This window comes from Acomys minous (genome assembly GCF_964271855.1).
Source record: "Acomys minous genome assembly, chromosome: 4".
Taxonomy (NCBI): Eukaryota; Metazoa; Chordata; class Mammalia; order Rodentia; family Muridae; genus Acomys; species Acomys minous.
In genome coordinates, this window is record NC_140486.1 from 23,173,843 (window position 1) to 23,191,616 (window position 17,774).

General features: G+C 46.7%; 1 protein-coding gene across 2 annotated transcripts in view; it reads right to left on the bottom strand.

Annotated features, from left to right (window-relative positions):
- NEDD4L (NEDD4 like E3 ubiquitin protein ligase) overlaps nt 1-10,192 on the bottom strand; it is a 336,053-nt gene extending 325,861 nt beyond the window's left edge. Inside the window, exon 1 of one of the 2 annotated variants that reach the window (XM_084778010.1) lies at nt 9,751-10,192. In XM_084778010.1, the coding sequence (XP_084634136.1) occupies nt 9,751-9,798 (48 nt within the window). In that variant the 5' untranslated portion in view covers nt 9,799-10,192. The remainder of the gene's footprint in view (nt 1-9,750) is intronic. The other variant, XM_084778011.1, reaches the window with a different exon arrangement.
- Between the last annotated feature and the right edge of the window lie 7,582 nt (nt 10,193-17,774).

A 17,774-nucleotide genomic window follows, 5' to 3' on the forward strand; every position in this document is an offset into this window, starting at 1 on the left:
AAAAATTCTTCAATTCAGACTCCCTGACCTTCTCAGTGGTGATGTCTCAAACGCATGCCAAAATGTGCATCTAAAGCTAAGGGCTGGAGATGGTGCTAACGAAGGGCCTGGGTTCGGTTCCCAACGCCCTTGGTTCCCAGCACCCGCAGGGCAGTTTACAAGCATCTGTAACTCCAATCTCAGAGGATCCAACTCCTCTTCTGGCCTCTGCAGATACCAGGCATGCTTGTGGTGCACATACACGCCCGCAGGCAAACACCAATACAAATAAATAAATAAATAAATAGCAGATGGATAACTAATATTAGATTGGCTTAAAAATCTGCTTAACTTTGTTATATTAAAACACATGTAGCCTGGTGGTGGCACAAGCCTTTAATCCCAGCACACGGAGGCAGAGGCAGGCGGATCTCTCTGAGTTTCAGGCCACTGTGGTTAACAAAGCAAGTTTCAGGACATCCAGTTACACAGAGAAAGCCTATCTTGAAAACAAAACAACAACAAAACCCCACTCACTTATCACAGAATTGCAACATGGACAACTCAGAGTGACCTCTTTTGGGTAGGGATGTGCTAGCGGCTGTTTCCAGCTGTACTTATCACAATTAAAACAATCTCAACCTTTCACCTACAATGGGGCAACCTAACAATGTGCTTTAAAAAACAAAAACAAAGCCGGGCGTGGTGATGCACGCCTTTAATCCCAGCACTCGGGAGGCAGAGGAGTTCGAGGCCAGCCTGGTCTACAAAGTGAGTCCAGGATGGCCAAGGCTACACAGAGAAACCCTGTCTCGAAAAACCAAAAAAAAAAAAAAAAAAAAAAAAAAAACACTGCAAGGCAAGCATGGTGGTGCAATATATGCAATCCCAGCACTCAGACAGCTGAGACAGGAGGACATCGAGTTCAATTCTAGACTTGGCTTAGATAGTAAGACCTTGCCTTACACACACACACACACACACACACACACACACACACACACACACACACACACACACAAAAGACAGAGAACTCAGAACAAGTCTAAGGACTCAGAACATCCCCTGAGTCAGACCGGAAGTGGGAATGTAATTAGAAGGTAAAGGCTGTTAATACACACACAGGCACAATGAAAAAGTTGGGGTACGACTTGGGATCTTGCTCCTGCAGCCCAGGTCCCTGCCTACAGGGCACATGCCCTCTGCCTGGGCACGGGGAGCAGAAACATTCCAGAACCGCTCAAGCACCATTCCCACCTGACCCCAGCTCGCCAAAAAACCTCCCATGCCTAGAGGACTGGTCACGTGGCAAGGAGCTGGTCGGAGGCCACTCACACCCACAGCAGGACATTTCCCACAGTGCACATATGCCCTTCTTTACAGAACCACTGTCCCAATGAGCCCTTTCATGTCCCAAGTCCAGACGGGCAGCACATAACAGCTTCCTTCAACCAAAAGAAAACATCTCTGAACAGCTCTTTTCTCTTGGAGAATAGAAGATTATAAAGAGAGCATAAAGTCTCTGAGGATGCCCGTCTGCCAACAAGTCACCAAACACTGACTGTGATGAGAGCCAGGGAATCTGAGAGCCTTGACCTTACACTTGGTTGAGTCTGGAATCAATACACAGCTCTGCAGTCGGGGACAAAAAGTCAACTCAAGTGTCAAATTCAAACTAGTTACCCAGATCGGTGTGTAAGGGAAAGGGTGGCTCTTTCTCACTTATGGGCATTGCAGCAAGAGTCAGCAGATGGGCCGTTTGAATTCAGAGCAAACCTGGATGGCTATCATGAAATCTTGACAGGCACATCAACCAGCTTCAGCTAGGACCTGCTATAGGCATGTCCTGGGAAATCAAACATCTCTTTAGCCAGGCTACTGATGTACCTCAGTTGGTGGAGTACTTTGCATGCACAAAGCCTTGCATCTGCAGGTCTGCAGAGGAATTTTAACCCAGCAACATGGCTACTCTGGCTGGAATACAGACACACCTTTACTCCTAGGAGACAGAGACAAACAGATCTCCGAGTTCAAGGACAGCCTGGTTACAGAGCAAGTTTCAGGTAAAGAAAAGCTCAGGTCCAGGAGTGGTGGGACACACCTTTAATTCCAGCACTCAGGAGACGGAAGCATGCAGAGTTCTGAGTTCTGATGAGTTAGTGAGTTGAGTTTGTGGTAGTTCAGTTTGTGGAATTCGGGGGCAGTTTTTAACTGGGAGAGTTTTACAGACACAGGGTACAGGCAGGTAAAGACAGAATGAGCCAGAGAATGAGAAGAAGCCAAAAGATTAGAACAGACAGATTGCTAGAGTTAGCTTGAGGCCAAGCAGAGCAATTAAATGAGAGACGGAGAAGACAGACTCAGTCAGCTTGGAGTTGAACCAGCCAGCCAGAGTTCAAAAAGAGCTAGAAAGGGTGAGCTGACTCAGCAGTAAGTCTCAGAGGCTGAAAGCACTCTAGGCCTAGATTAGATTGTACAGAGGCTAGAAGCTTCCAGGACTAGGCCTAGGTTAGCAGAGGCAGTAAGCCTCTGAGACAATATTTACATCAGGCAAATAAAAGTTATTTTAATATGGGTCTGATCCCTTGAACTAAATAAACTAGGCATGATGGCAAATGCCTGTAACCCAGTAGGAGGATAGAAGTTCAAGGTTGTCCTGGGCTCCACAGTAAATTAGAATATAGACCAGGTTCCAGGTAACCGTGATACCCTGTTTCAAGAGAAAAACAAAATCTGTTTAGCAACAAGACTAGGAGTGGGCATGGTCATCAGTTCCTCGGTGACAAGAAATTATAGGAAGAGACACACAACCCAACCAGCAGCACTGGCAATCTCTGCACAGCCAAGGAAGAACTGGGGGCAGAACGAACCTCTGTGTGCTGGTCCGTGGTGGGGACTTCTCTCCCCAAATCCAAAAGCCTGCCACTCTCTCCTCAAGTTGTACATACCCTGGGAAAAGTCAACCTTGAAATCACTCAGAAAACCGGTGGTTCCTGCTGCTGTGTCCACTGAGAATCAGCACTCTGGGAGTTTTATTAAATAACTGACTGGGTTTTTTTTTTTTATCGAAAATATTGGTTCCCAAATGTAGTTTCTATATTTTTATCTCTAAATTATGCTCATTTCCATAATCTACCAACAAGCGCAGAGCCCAAAGTTAAACAGTAAAACAGTACAAACATTGCCACCTATAGTCAGAAAGCAAGAGCATCAGTTTGCGCTGCCACCTGCAAGAGAAACACTGTAACAACAGTTTAGCCTCCCCACACCCTTCCTCAACTCCAATACCCAGCTACTTACTACAGTATGTTCACCCTCCTAAATATGGACTGCCAAAAGCTTGCTGTTATTCCCAATTAACCAAGACTTCAAAGCCAGGAGTGGCGGCACACATGCGCAGTCTCAACTGCTATGTTGAAAGCTGAGAGGTCGAGGCTGGCAGGAGGTTCAAGATGTCCCCAACTCTTTTTTTTTTTTTTAAATCAGAATGACAAACTCATCCGATCAAACATCTGCAACAGCAAAATTGAAAGCCTGCGAGATTTCTCCCTCCCCCTCTAGTTTTTCTCTCTGCCTTCTCAGCACCTCTGCTCACCCAATACCCAAAGTTAGCCAGGTGGTGGTGATGCACACCTTTAGTCCCGGCACTCAGGAGGCAGAGGCAGGCAGATCTCTGAGTTCAAGGTCAGCCTGGTCTATGAAGCCAGTTACAAGATAGCCAAGGCTCCACAGAAAAAAACCCTGTCTTGGGGGTGGGGGACGGTGGATTAAGGACAGCAACAAAATCTGTTTAGCTTATCTTTCAATTTAAAAAAAAATGGTTTTAAAGGTAAAATAACACTTTCATTCTGTCACATATAGCCACTCTGGTTTGGTTTGGTTTGGTCTGGTTTTTCCCAGGGCCTCAGGCATTACGTCCTGCAGTTATTATGCTATTTGAAACACTACACAAGGCAGAAAGGTGATTAAATGAGCAATGAACACAGGTTCCTCTAATTGACAGGAAGTTAAATGTCTTGTTGCAATAACGTTACATTCTAAAATGATTCATAACTTTAAACAGCTTTAATGATGTGTGTAATTCCTATGCAAGCCACTTCACCAATTTACAGTATACAGCACAATGGCACTTACTCCATCCACAGGAATTTCTTCCTTGAAGGCATTCCTTTTTTTTTTTTTTTAACACCTAATAAGCCTGTGGGAGCTCCCCCAGATTTCTGACACCAACTTTCAGAAACACCTTTCCCAGTAATAGGAGTACCCACTCTCAGAGATGTCCTTGTACCACAAGATACTGTTCCCCCACAGCAGCTAAAGAAACTGATGTCATCTCAGGATGTCCATTTTGCTTCTGTTCTCATCCCTTGCAACAAATTAATTTTATTCCTTCAGTTAAGACAACTGCTATTCAGTAATAAGATCATTCCAGCATCCTGACAGCAAAACAGTGTAATATAAGTAAAAAGCAGCCCAAGTTACTCTTTTCTTGAGCCAGGGTCTTACTATGTAGCCTCGCTAGCTTCCCCCCCCCCCCCCCCGCCACACACACACACCCATCGTACACCCCCCCACCTCACCAAACCCCCCCCCCACTGACAAAAAGTGCTGAGGCTACTGAGGGCTTGTTTCACAGGGATGCCCGCCCCCGCCCCCCCCCCCAGCTCTAGCATTAAAAAAACAACCACGCCAGGTGGTAGCACCAGTCATTAATCCCACTACTTGGGAGGCAGAGGCAGGAGGATCTCTGTGAGTTCGAAGGCAGCCTGGTCTACAAAGCAAGTCCAGGGCAGCCAAGGCTAACACAGAGAGACCCTGTCTCAAAAAAACCAAAACCAACCAACCAAAAACAGTTTTGTTTTGTTTTTTGTTTTTTGTTTGTCTGTTTGTTTGTTTGTTTTTGTTTTTGTGGTTTTTCGAGACAGGGTCTCTCTGTGTTAGCCTGGGCTGTCCTGGACTCACTTTGTAGACCAGGCTGGCCTCGAACTCACAGCGATCCGCCCGCCTCTGCCTCCCGAGTGCTGGGATTAAAGGCGTGCGCCACCACGCCCGCCCTCCAAAACAGTTTTTATATGGCACTGCAAAGCCACTCTGTATACCCACTCTGTTTTAGTTGCACAGTGTTTAGCGTCTGTGCTGCAGCCAATCCACGCAGTGGCCCTGCCCTGGGTACACAGTGTATGAGGGAACACAGCCACCCTGACACAGCACCAGGGATGGCATGCCTGAGGGGACAGTACGGCAGCCCCACACCTTAGGACACAAGCTTTATCTACACCCTTAACTTCCGAAAGCAGTCTTGGCCTGGGTGTCTTCCACAGCTGCCAGGATGGTGTGCAGGGTTTGTACAAGCGCGTTAAAGATGAGCTCACAGATGGCTGTTGGAGTGGCACCGGGAGGCTCTGGTGGCTCCTCTGCTGAAGCCCTTGCTCAGATACAGAGGCACAAATCTGCCTGCAAAGCGCTAACCTCGAGCTGCAAGGTCAGTGAGGAAGCATTTGCTTAACACCATGAGTTCAAGCCCAAACACCCCTACAAACAATGGGGGGAGGGATTTCCCACTACTAGCGATTCTGAATCAGACCACTTACAGTAAATCACTGGATTTTTCCAATTAATAGAACTCATGGGTTCTGAAACATCCTTGTTCCATATTTAACATTTATGAAATACAGATACTTCCTACAATTGACAGTATGTCTTACTTTGACAGCAATATTAGTTTTTCTTCTTAGTGGCACTTAAAAATAATGACTCATCTTAAGACGGTTGTGCCCTTAAAATAAAGCCAATATGCTAGCTACGGCCAAGTTACTCTTAAGCATTCATTAGTATGTTTATAATTATGTACAAATCAGTAGCGACCCCTAAGGCAATAGAGCAGAGACTGTGACAACGGCACATACTGCTGCAAGAAGAGGCATCAAGGCTACTACTCACTGTTGCCCGGTGAACTGAAGACCCACAGAAGCTGGGTCTCTCGGCATTTTTTATGAACCCTCCCAAGCTTTAACACAGTATGGAGACCACACTAATGAGAGCTAGCAGGCAATTTTGGCCAAGGAGTGTTTGTATGCAACCCACATTTTCCACTATCATGAATAATCTAGCTATGAAAGCCTTTCAAGATGCTTTGAAGAAAAGAGAGATCTGTCCACATACTTTATAAACTAGGGTTCTGGGACCAGCGGGCCTGCTCACTGGCTCAACGTTTTCACTCGGGGTTGGTTCATTTAAGCCTTCTCAGCTTCCGTTCCTCAGCCAGAAGCAACAGCATACCTTAGAGTTTTAATGAAGCAGACATTAGATGACATATGCTTAAGGGTTAAAATCCAACGCGTACCCTTGTTTGTATGGAATAAGAGATATATCCAAGTCACATCTCAAGACAGCCTGGCTGTCATTTTTATGCCATATGCCTCAGTCTAGCCACAAAAAAAAAAAAAAAAAAAAAAAAAAAAAAAAAAAAAAAAAAAAAAAAAAATTGAGTTATATCCCTACATTTTGTTTCATGTTGGTTGTGGATTTTTGTTGTTTTGTGGTTTGTCTGTTGGCATTTAATCCAGGCTGGCCTCAAGCTCGCCATCCCTTCCTCTGCCTCCTAAGTGCTGGGACACCACAGCTGATCTTTTCAGAAGGCTGTCATCAAACTTATGATATGTCATCCAGTAGAAAGCCTTTTCCAAGGGAGGGGGTAAGATACCTGTCTTAGGTGTGATAAAAGATTTCAAAGAAGTAACAATAGTAGTCATTAGTGAGCCAAATGAGCTACAGAAAGCCACAAATAAACACAAACAAGGGGGGAAGCCAAATGCAGAAACTAGTCCAAACTGTTCTGATTCAAAACCAAATCTGACCCTCAGCCATGAATATGAACGGCTGTTCATGACCTAATCCCTTCAGCACAAAAAAAAAAAAACAAAAAACAAAAAAAAAACCCTCCTCTAATGGCGATTTTGATTTTGGTTCCCAACACTGACATGATTTTAATAAGAGTGAATACCAGTTCTAAATCACCCAAGGAATCCAGCTGCAACGCACAGCAAAAACCACGTAGCACATACACCCACAGGCGCAAAACCTTCATCTTAACCAATCCCACTCCGTACACTAGCCAGACCTCACGCTGATGTCCCAAGGAGCAGTGTCTTCTCGCTCTGTCATCCTACTATGGTCCCGGTTACCACCATGCCTGACCAATAGCAATCCAGAACTCACCGGTGATTTTATAAGATGGGGGCATGATTAAGTTCATTCCGAAAACATAAAGCTTTCTGCCACCATCAAGTACAAACACATGACTACTTACAAGAAAACCCTGGGCGCGGTGCCTGTTTTGCAGAGACGTTACAAGTGGACTCCTCTCTATACAGCGAAGGGAGCATCGTAACAAGCCCCACTGTGCTGTCTGCTTAGTTGGGCATTCCACTTTTCGGAGCCTGTTAATTACTCCCATTTGTTTGCTTACAGACTAATTCAGGAGACTCAACAAACCAAGGAAATGTAACAATTTGCTATTAATTTCTATGTGAAGGCATTCTATCTTCAAAGGGTCCCCTGCACAGAGAGAAACCTCCCATACCAAACAAATATCTTAGAAATATGAAGGCATGCATTTTCTACGGGGAAGAAAAAAAAGGAAAAATGAAGGCGGGTGAGGCTTATTTGGTGTCATATATGGTGTGTGTGTGTGTGTGTGTGTGTGTGTGTGTGTGTGTGTGTAACTAAACAGCACCATCAATAGCAAGGCAATACATAATAAACAGTGCTTTCATCACCTCTCACTACCCCCTAGACAGTTCCCCCTGACAACACCCAGGAGTGAACAATCACAGGCAAGCCCCACACACTTGGTTCGGTGTCTCTGCTCTTCCCTTTCACACCCCATACCAGCCAAGGTCGGCAGTGATTCTCACAGACAAAAGTGGCAAGATGCGCCGGAGGTGGATTCTGTCACTAGCTTCCAGCGTAAACAAAGAGAGAGAGAGAGAGAGAGAGAGAGAGAGAGAGAGAGAGAGAGAGAGGGAGCACACAACCGTGACAGAAAGGATTCCTTTATGCAGATGCATTAACAGTCTCAAAATATTTCTTTCAAGGAGCATTTAAAAATAATCATGTTATTTATTTTTTTTTTTTTAATTTAAGAGAGCCTAACAAGAAACACAGCTGTCTTCATCTCCCTTGATACCTCACCCAGAGAACCCTTTGTTTGGGAATGTCATTATCTTGGCACCTCCAAGAGCTCCGACTGCCCTCCAGCTCCAGATAAGGAGCTAGGAGGAGAATCCCCTGAATAAACAAAACAATCGACTTTCACCCACCTCCAGGTAACAACAACACACACACACACAATTCATTCTACACAAGCATGGCAAATAATCAAAAACACACCACACATCATTTGCATTGTGATCATTCTTTGATCCCAAGCAGTCCAGCAAGCCTACCTAGCACTATCAAAAAACAAAACCAACCCCTACACGCCCTGCCTGCCTCAAGATACCCATTTCATTCCATACTTAGGTAGAATACACAACACACACACACACACACACACCACGCCAGTAAGGAAGCTGCTGAAAGCAAAAGCCATCCGTGAGCCTAGCTCACTGAGATAATACTCTTTAAACCCCACCCCCATCTCCAGAGAAAGAGGGAACCTCAGAAAGAAAGGAGGGAGGGTAAGAAAAGAGAAATCGAGAAAGCCCAAATTTCCAGGCATCCACTTTTCATGAAATGTACAACCAGGATAGGAAATACCTCCCTGCTGAGTAATGCTTCATGGGTTATAAATTCACCTCTCGAAAGGGGAGCCAGACCTGGGCGCGCACCCCGCCAGATGGCGAACCACTCCTACCTGCTCCATCCAGCCTGCCTGTCACTCCGCGCCCGCGACAGGCCTCCCACCCCCCTTTTTGGCAGAGCAACACACCAATAAGAGTCGAGAACGGCTGGTCGAGTGAGGGCTGAGCAGTGATTTAGCAGGAGCGTTTCAAAAGGAGGAGTGGGGACCGCGATGAGCGAGTGAGGTTTTTAAAAACAAAGCCCTCTCCAGTCAAAACGACCGTTTGGGGGTGTGGCTTATTTCATTCGTTTTATTAATAAAAGAGATCAATGGAGCTTTCTTTTCTCCACCCACCCGAGAGATGCCGGATTTTGAATCCTCTGCACCGGGGAGAAATGGCAGGGCTGCAAGCTCCCCCTAAGTTTCCTGTGGCACCTGCCCTCCTTCCCAGATCACCTCCACACACCTAAACAGGAGACTTCGGAATGCACAATCCCAGCTACAGACTTTGTAAGACCCAGAAGCGGCCGCACGCAACTCTCCGGTGTCCCCAACTCTCGCCAGGATCTCCACATATACTCGCAGCCGAGCGCCTACTGGCAAGAAAAGTCTCAGGGGAAGACGCCACTAGGCTCCTCAGCAGCCCCCAGATCGCCTGCGCCACGCACAGACCCCTGCAAGGACCCAGACGTGACACAGGTCACGGACTCTTGGCTGCAGGGACATGGTCGGGAAAGTTGTCGAACAGCCTCGAGAGACCCGGCTAGGAGAGGAAAGGGACCGGCGGGGCAGTGGCGCACGCGGCCTCCGCCCACCCCAAGATCCCGGGGCGGAGAAGCACACCGCCCGAGTGAAGAGGGAGGACCAAGCCACCCACTTGTCCGGGACTGCTCTCGGTTACCCAGATTTCCGGACCCCTGCTGGCAGGGACGCTAACAGCGGAGTGGCCCCGTCCCCTCCCCACAACACTCTGGGCAGGAACTCACCTCCTCTTCCGAAAGTCCATAGACCGGCTCCCCGAGCCCGGTCGCCATGGAGTCGGCGCCCCGCGCGGGGTCCTAGACGGTGCGATCCGCTAAAAGTGCGTCGCGGAGCCGCGACCCTCTGTCCTTCTGCGCCGCCCTGCGGGGAAGGACCGGCAGGTGAGGCTGCACCCGGCAGCGGCGCCGCTTCCTCCCGGAAGGCTGCGGGGACGCGCGGACTGGCGGCTCCGAGAGCGCGCCGAACAGCGGCTGGCCCGGAGCTCTCCCCGCTCAGCGCTGAGCCCGCCGGGCTCCCGCCCCCGCCGTTGGCTCTCCCGGCCTCCCCAAGCCCGCTCTGCGATCCCGGGCAGCGGCGCGCCCGCCCCTCGCGTGCTCCGCCCGGCCCGCTCTCTCCACCCCGCCTGCGCCGCCGGGCGCCCACAGGGACCCTCCCGTTCTCCGGGGCGGGCACTCGCGCCCCCCAAGCCAATCACAGGCCGGGCTGGGGGGCGGGCCGCGGGGGTGGTGGTGTTTCGCCCCACGCCCACCCCACCCCCGCTCCTCCTGGGTCACCCGCTGCTGAGCGCTGAGCTGGGGCGCGCCCTGGCGGGCTAGGCCTGCTGGCCTGACCCTCCTCCTTGCTCCGCTTCCTTCTACAATGGGGACCCGGTGGACTGGACCTTGGGCGGGGGGGTGGGGAGGTGATCATGAACACACCGTGCAAACAACAATAAAACCACTGTGTCCATGTTTACTTTTTTCGTAACCCAGAGTCTCCAAGAGCGTTAAAAGAGGGCGAAGATGCGTGTTCCTAGACCCTCTTTAAATTCTTGGCAGCTATGGCAGGCCAGAGTTGGCTAACCGCGTCAGATCCCCGAAGCGATTCGCCTGGCCGGACGGCCAGCCTAGGAGAGGCTGCCCCGATGTGGCCGCGAGTCGCCATTGCCGGCGTCAACTCTACTGGGAACAAAACCAACTCTGCGCCCGCGCTGAGTACACACCCACCCACTTGAAACCCGGGCTGCCTAGTTCTTTGATAAAAGCTCTTTTTTGTCAGGCACAACGTGAAATACCAAATTCAAGTTTAAGTTTGTCCTTTACTTATGCAAACGATGAAGACGGCTTATTAGCCACCGTAGGAGTCTTCCCACAGTCCAGATAGGGAGTTTCTCTAACAAGCCCTTCATTTAATCCTTCGGTGTACAGGAATGCAAGCTTCTTTAAATAAGAGAGATTCGTCACTCTAGTTTTTTTTTTTTTTTTAAGAATCCTTTCCTAGGAGACAGGCGTGGATGCACACGTCTTTATTCCCAGCACTGAGGAGGCAGAGGCAGGCGGAATCTCTGTGAGTTCGAGGTGCAGCTAGCAGCTAGGTGTGCATATTGAGTTCAGGACACCCAAAGTTATATAGAGAGACACTGTCTGAACAAAACAAAACAAACAACAACAAAAAAGGGAAGCCGTTTGTTCCTTAAATGTAAATGTTGAGTGCAGTGGTGAATTAGAAAAGAAAACAGGAAGAACATGTTGTTTGCCTTTAAAAAGAAGTCTCCAGAGTGTGTCTGGTGCTGTCTGGGTGGTTAGGATTTCCACTGAAGGCAGAGAAACTCACAAGATCAACAGACTCAGCTTGCCTGTCGCAGCTTAATGATCAAGTATCTACTGTGTGCCCAGTAAATCAAAAGGAAAGGTTGCTCACACCAGCGTCAACGTAAGCTCTTTCTCCCTTTGCATGTGTCACATTGTCCAGAAGCCTCAGAATACAGAGGCATTCAGTCTATATAGTGCTGAGAGAGAGAGAGAGAGAGAGAGAGAGAGAGAGAGAGAGAGAGAGAGAGAGAGGGCACAGCTCCTAAGTATGATGGAGAAGAGCGTTTTATTATAGATATGTGGGAGAGCATAGCAAAGGCTCTGAGAATCCAGAATGGACGGAACCCTGAGCCATTACAGGAGAGAGGGAGGGGAAGAGAGGCGAGCAGCTGCCAACCAAGAGATTAGCCAAGAGCATAGATGAAAAGAAAAAAAGAGAGAGAGAGAGAGAGATCATGTCACCAAAATGGCAGTTAGGGGAAAGGAAGCCCAGATCATGGGCTGGAGAAGTTCAGGGTAGGGAGTGGCCTTTGCCCCCCAACAGGTAGGGACTGAGGGATGCAGGGAGAACCTGGCAGCCAGGTCCACTTTGATATGTTAAATGGGCACCTCATCCATTTGTCCAGGGTTTGAGATCTAACAGGAGCCACAAGATCCCTACTAAGAAAAAGAAAGATTGTGAAAGAGCCCGTCACAGAACTCCGGTGTTACGACATATGATTAGACCATGCAACATATCTAGTATAAGGAACTTTATTCAGGGGAGGGGAAGGTGAGAGGAGTTAGGGCCCCCAGAAGGAGAGGTAGAGACAGATGATTGGACATATAGGCAGACAGACAGACAGATGGGGTCAGACCCACGAGGGCGGAGAAGGACAGAGAAAACATGGGGGCAGAGGGAAGCTGGAACACACAGAGAGATCAAGAGAGCTGGGGTGGCACACAGCTGGCAGCAGCAAGTGATGCCTTAAGATGTTGCTAGAACCCCGAAGGCAGGCCAGTGGGATCGCCTGTGAACTAACACCTGCAGTCCTGTGGTTTTACACACCAAGAAATGTCAACTTATCAAACCTAGCCTGTTTTTTTTGGTTGGGTTGGGTTGGGTTTATTTGAGTCAGGGTTTCTCTGTGTAGCCTTGGCTGTCCTGGACTCACTTTGTAGACCTTTGTAGGCTTTGAATTCACAGTGATCCACCCAACTCTGCCTCCCAAGTGCTGAGATTACAGGTGTGCACCACCACACCAGGCTTAGATTGTCTTTCTTTTTAATAAAAGCTACACACACACACACACACACACACACACACACACACACACACACACACACAACTATTTCAGATTCCCTTCTCTGTGACTCATATAAATGGAAGTCATTACTTCTCAACATATGCAAGCTGGGGCTTATCAAATTTGTAGTTTATGTTGTTTTTATGAGGCAAGGAGAACTGGGTAATCGGCTTTTTAAAGAGTTTCTTGAAAGAAAACCATGTTTTGGGGTGGGCCTTGGGAGATGATTGGGTATTTAGCCCATCTTCCTGCAAATGCCTGTAACTCCAGCTCCAAGGGAACCAGTGAGCTCTTCTGTCTTCACACACATGCGTACACTCATGCAGACGCACACATCTAAATAAAACAAATTTTAAGAAAAATTACCGTTTCTGATCCTAGACCTGAGGCTGGCTTAAACAACTATTCTCTCCAAATTGAAACATTCTCTCCAGTAGGGCTCCTAAGACTAGCTCAGACAGTTGCAAGGCTTACATAAAAACAGTTACATAAATACAGTAAACTGCTGAGGGAAAGGCCAGCACTGCCTGGAAGTTGGGCCGGGAGCTCCAGGCAGATAGCTTTCACGAGCCGCTTCCAGGACACAGCTGACTTGCATTCGCCCATGCTCCTTTGACTGAGCCTAATAAACTCCTCCGTCCCTAAGCTATCCTAGAGAAACATTCATGGTGTCTATCTGAGATGACTATGCGTCTGCTCATCTCTCCCCAGGGAAAGCCATACCACAGGTGAAGTCATCCAGACACCGCAGAGGGGTATCATGCCTCGTCATCCCATCACCCATCACCCTGCTCCCTCCCCACACACAACAGCCTATGCCACCTGCAGTCTGGGTCATGCATGCCCTTAGAGGTTCATCAAGGAATGGATATTAGAAGTGGGGCAAGATTGTGATAAAATGCAGTGTGTATGTGTGTGTGTGTGTGTGTGTGTACTATAGTCTCAAAGAATTAATAAAAGTTTATATTTTAAAATATATGTAGGAAATTTGCCTTATGGCGTTTATTATGGACAGTTTACAGAATTATGGCCTGTAACATAGTCCACTGTCCTCTGTGAGTGGGCTCAAACAAAACATTTACTTGAGATCTGTGAAGGAAACCTTACTGTCATTCAAGGAACTGATGGGTTGTCACACTGTGCATGATAAAAAATGTTTTACTGGGTTCTGGGGTTTCTTTTGGGGTGGTGGGGGGGAGGCTTACTTTGGCTACTGGGAGACACTGAGCACTAAGCTGTGAAAGAACTTGGTAAAAACTATCAATGTCCTTCCAGCTTTCCCCCAGGGTGGTGGTCTTGTACACTCAGTCTGGGGAGCTTTAAAAAACAGACACAGGACAGATTGTCCTCAAAGGGTCAGTGGTAACAGTAGCAGCCCAAGGGACCTTCTCAGGCAGGTTAGCCTGACCTACCTGCATCCTAAGCCAACAACTCCCAAGCTACAGAGAAACACCTGGGGATCCATCACCTTGGGCCTTGTCCATAATACTGGGGGCCTTGGGTGGTCAGTTTTAAAGCTTTCCAGATGATTCTAAAACACAGCAAAGGCACCCCTGGACTGGAGTTTTATTTCTGTACTTTTACATTTTGATCATTTTTATAGCCTTTTTTCACTTTAGAGGAAACTATATATTGCACACATGTGCGCACACACACACATACACACACACACAGAGAGAGAGAGAGAGAGAGAAAGAGAGAGAGAGAGAGAGAGAGAGAGAGACAGAGAGAGACAGAGAGAGACAGAGAGAGACAGAGAGAGACAGAGAGAGAATTTGTAGAATAAGATGCTGTCTTTTGGTGTGGAATATCCATCAGCATTGCCCAGGGATCTTGGGTTGTTTTGGGCGAGGTGGGTGGACAGGCACAGCTGTGAGAAACTAACTACACAGCACTCTTAGCTAAAACAACCAGCCTTCTAGGCGCGTGGTGGTGGCGCACACCTTTAATCCCAGCACTCGGGAGGCAGAGGCAGGCAAAGTTAGTCCAGGACAGCCAAGGCTACACAGAGAAACCCTGTCTCAGGCAGGGGGGCGGGGGAGGGAACAAACAAACAAAAAAACCAACCAGCCTCCTCCCATCAGTGTCATGTCTATTCAGAAAACATGGAGTAGTTTGGCTTCTCCCCTAAAAGCTATTATTGCATTTTGTCTTTGACATCTTAGATTTGATACTCTATGGGTGTTTGGCAGGTGATCTTCACTGGGATCGTCAAAATGAAGAATGAGCAAGAACCACTTTCAGATACTGAGTGTGATCACGAACAGGAAATGTGTTAAGGCTGAGATAACGGGTTGCAGATTATTGAGCTGTCTTGCAGAATTCTCTGAGTCTTAATCCCATCTGGGAAAAAGTAAGAGCAGGATGATATGTAATACTTCGAGTTTAGGCAGGCTTATCAGTTAACACTGACTGTTACTAGTGGCAACGATTCCTGGAGTAGACATGCTCAAAATGGCTATGTACTTCAAAAGCTGATATCAAACCAGAACTTAGCAACAATACTTGAGACACAGAAAAATCCCAAGAAATTAAGGTGCTTGTGAATATATATATATATATATATATATATATATATATATATATATATATATATATATATATATACACACACATATACATATATATACATATATATAATTCAGATTTTTGATAGTTATAGATGTAGATAACAATGAATGACTTGCAGATAAGTACTTTTGTATAAAAATAGCTAAGGTCTTAGAAAAATTATTTTGAAAATCTGTGTGCTGCTCTTGCCTCTGGCACTCTAAAAATAATAAGATACTGAGATTTATATGTATGATTCCTTATTTGTTCAACTGACAAAGCATCTGCCTCCCGATGGGCTGCGTGAGTGATTTCCTCTTTCAAAATCATTATTTCTAAGAGATGTGCTCCTAAAAAAGAAAAAAGAAAGAGCTGGGCATGATGGCACACACCTGTAACCCCAGGTGTCAGGGAGGCAGAGACAGGTGGATCTCTGTGAGTTCAAGGCCAGCCTGGTCTAAAAAGTGAGTCCAGGGCAGCCAAGGCTACACAGAGAAACCCTGTTTTGAAAATCTAAAAAGAAAAGGGGCGGGGGGGGGGTTGTTACACCTGTCCTACATGTTACTGTGTATGCCTTTCCTTTTTTGAGTTTGTGTTAAGAAGTGTTTTATTTTCATTGCCTTCTTAACAGCATTTCTTTGCCTTTCCCTGTTTAACACGACTCTTTGTTTCTGTTCTTTAACAGTTGTACTCAATACTTCACACGTGTGCCTAAGGTAACGAAGGTAAGTGCCATACCTCTTCTGAGAAGTACAAAAACAAAGTTTAAAAGATTGGATTGTGTGGGTTTTGGCTTATTTTCTTATTTTAGCTTTTTTTGAGACAGGGTTTCTCTGTGTCACTGTGGCTGTCCTGGAACTCAGGCTGTAGACCGGGCTGGCTTTGAACCAGAAATCTGCTAGCCTCTGCCTTCCAAGTGCTGTGCTTAAAGGTATGCAGCACCACACCTGGCTATTTGTTTGTCTGTCTGGCTATTTGTCTGTTCGTTTTTTGAAACAGGCTCTCACTTTGTAGCCCCGCTGCCCTTGAACTCACAGAGACCCGCCTGCCTTTGCCTTTGAGTGTTGGGATCAAATGCATGGGTCACCATGCCCACCCAGGGAAAGCATTGTCATTGGGTTTTGCTTTGTTTCAATTTTTTCCAATTCCTTATATGGTATGATATAAAGTCTCATTCTGATTATATGTGTGGTGCGGACTATTAAACCTAGAGCCTCAGCAGTGCAGGACAAGGGATCTACCGCTGAGATACACCCAGCCCTCCTTCCCTCCTTCCCTCCTTCCCTCCTTCCCACTGTCCCTCCCTCTATCTCACTACAACATTGAACATTATTATTATACAATGTTTCAAGCTTTTCCAATATAGTTGTCAGCACTTTTCCCTATTTGGATTCCTTGTTGCTTTTTATATGTTCCTTTGGGGTCATTTTTCTTTTCCAGAGGTTTGGCCTTTTAAATTACTTTATAGAGGTTCAAGGGGGGTAATTATTCACCTGAAAATATCTATCCTCAGCCCTGACAGATGATGACATTATGCAGGATCCAAAGCCCTTGTGCGATGTGCCTCCACCTCAGCAGGGTGAAGCTGGTTCCCTGAAGCCTAGCTCCCACCACTGTGGAGGAAGTGCACAGCTCTTGGTCTAATTAGGACGCCGTATTTGCTTCCAGGATCTTGGTGTTCCAAACTTTCTATTGTTTCTTCACATGTGCCTTTGGTTTTCTTTTCTCTGCCTCATACCCATTGCGCTTCTATGGATTTAAATCTTTTATCACCTCTGGAGAACACTTGGCTCTTGTGTCTTCATTTGGCCGCCTTTCCCAAGCTCTTTGTTCTCTTCTTCTGGAGCTCAGCTAATTACATCTTTTCTTTCCATTCACCATCTCCTTTTTTTAAAAATCTTTTTTCTTTTTAATATTTATTTATTATTATATATACAGTGTTCTGTCTGCATGTGCACATGTAGGTATACATCAGATCACATTACAGGTGGTTGTGAACCACCATGTGGTTGCTGGGAATTGAACTCAGGACCTTTGGAAGAGTAGGTGGAGCTCTTAACCACTGAGCCATCTCTCCAGCCCCCTTTCGTCATCTCTTAACTACCTTCACATACTCTAGCTCCTTATCTGTGCTAAATTTCAAATGAGTTCTTCAATACTCTCCCACTTTATTAAATAACTATTTCATTGAGCCTAATTTTCTTTTTATTAAAAGATTTATTATTATATATACAGTGCTCTGCCTGCATATACACATGCTAGCTTTGAACTTACAGCAATCCTACTGCCTCTGCCTCCTGAATGCTGCAACTAAAGGTATGTATCACCATGCCTGTTGTCTTAACTAACTACTATATAGTTTGCCAATTTTAATATCTAAAAGCTTGAATGGTACCTTCCTGTTGGGGGTTGGTCTGCTGCTATGTGTTCTAGTGCTAATTACTGACCCCCAAGATCTGGTTGCCACCCAGTGCATTCTTTTGTATACTGGTCTTTTTTGTACGAACTTTGCTCTACCTAATTTAAAGTTAATAAAGTTGCTGAAGCCTGTGTCTGGGCAGGGGAGAGGCAGGCAGAGCTTAGGTTCCTGAGTTGGGGTCTGAGAGGGACCATCAGGCCTGG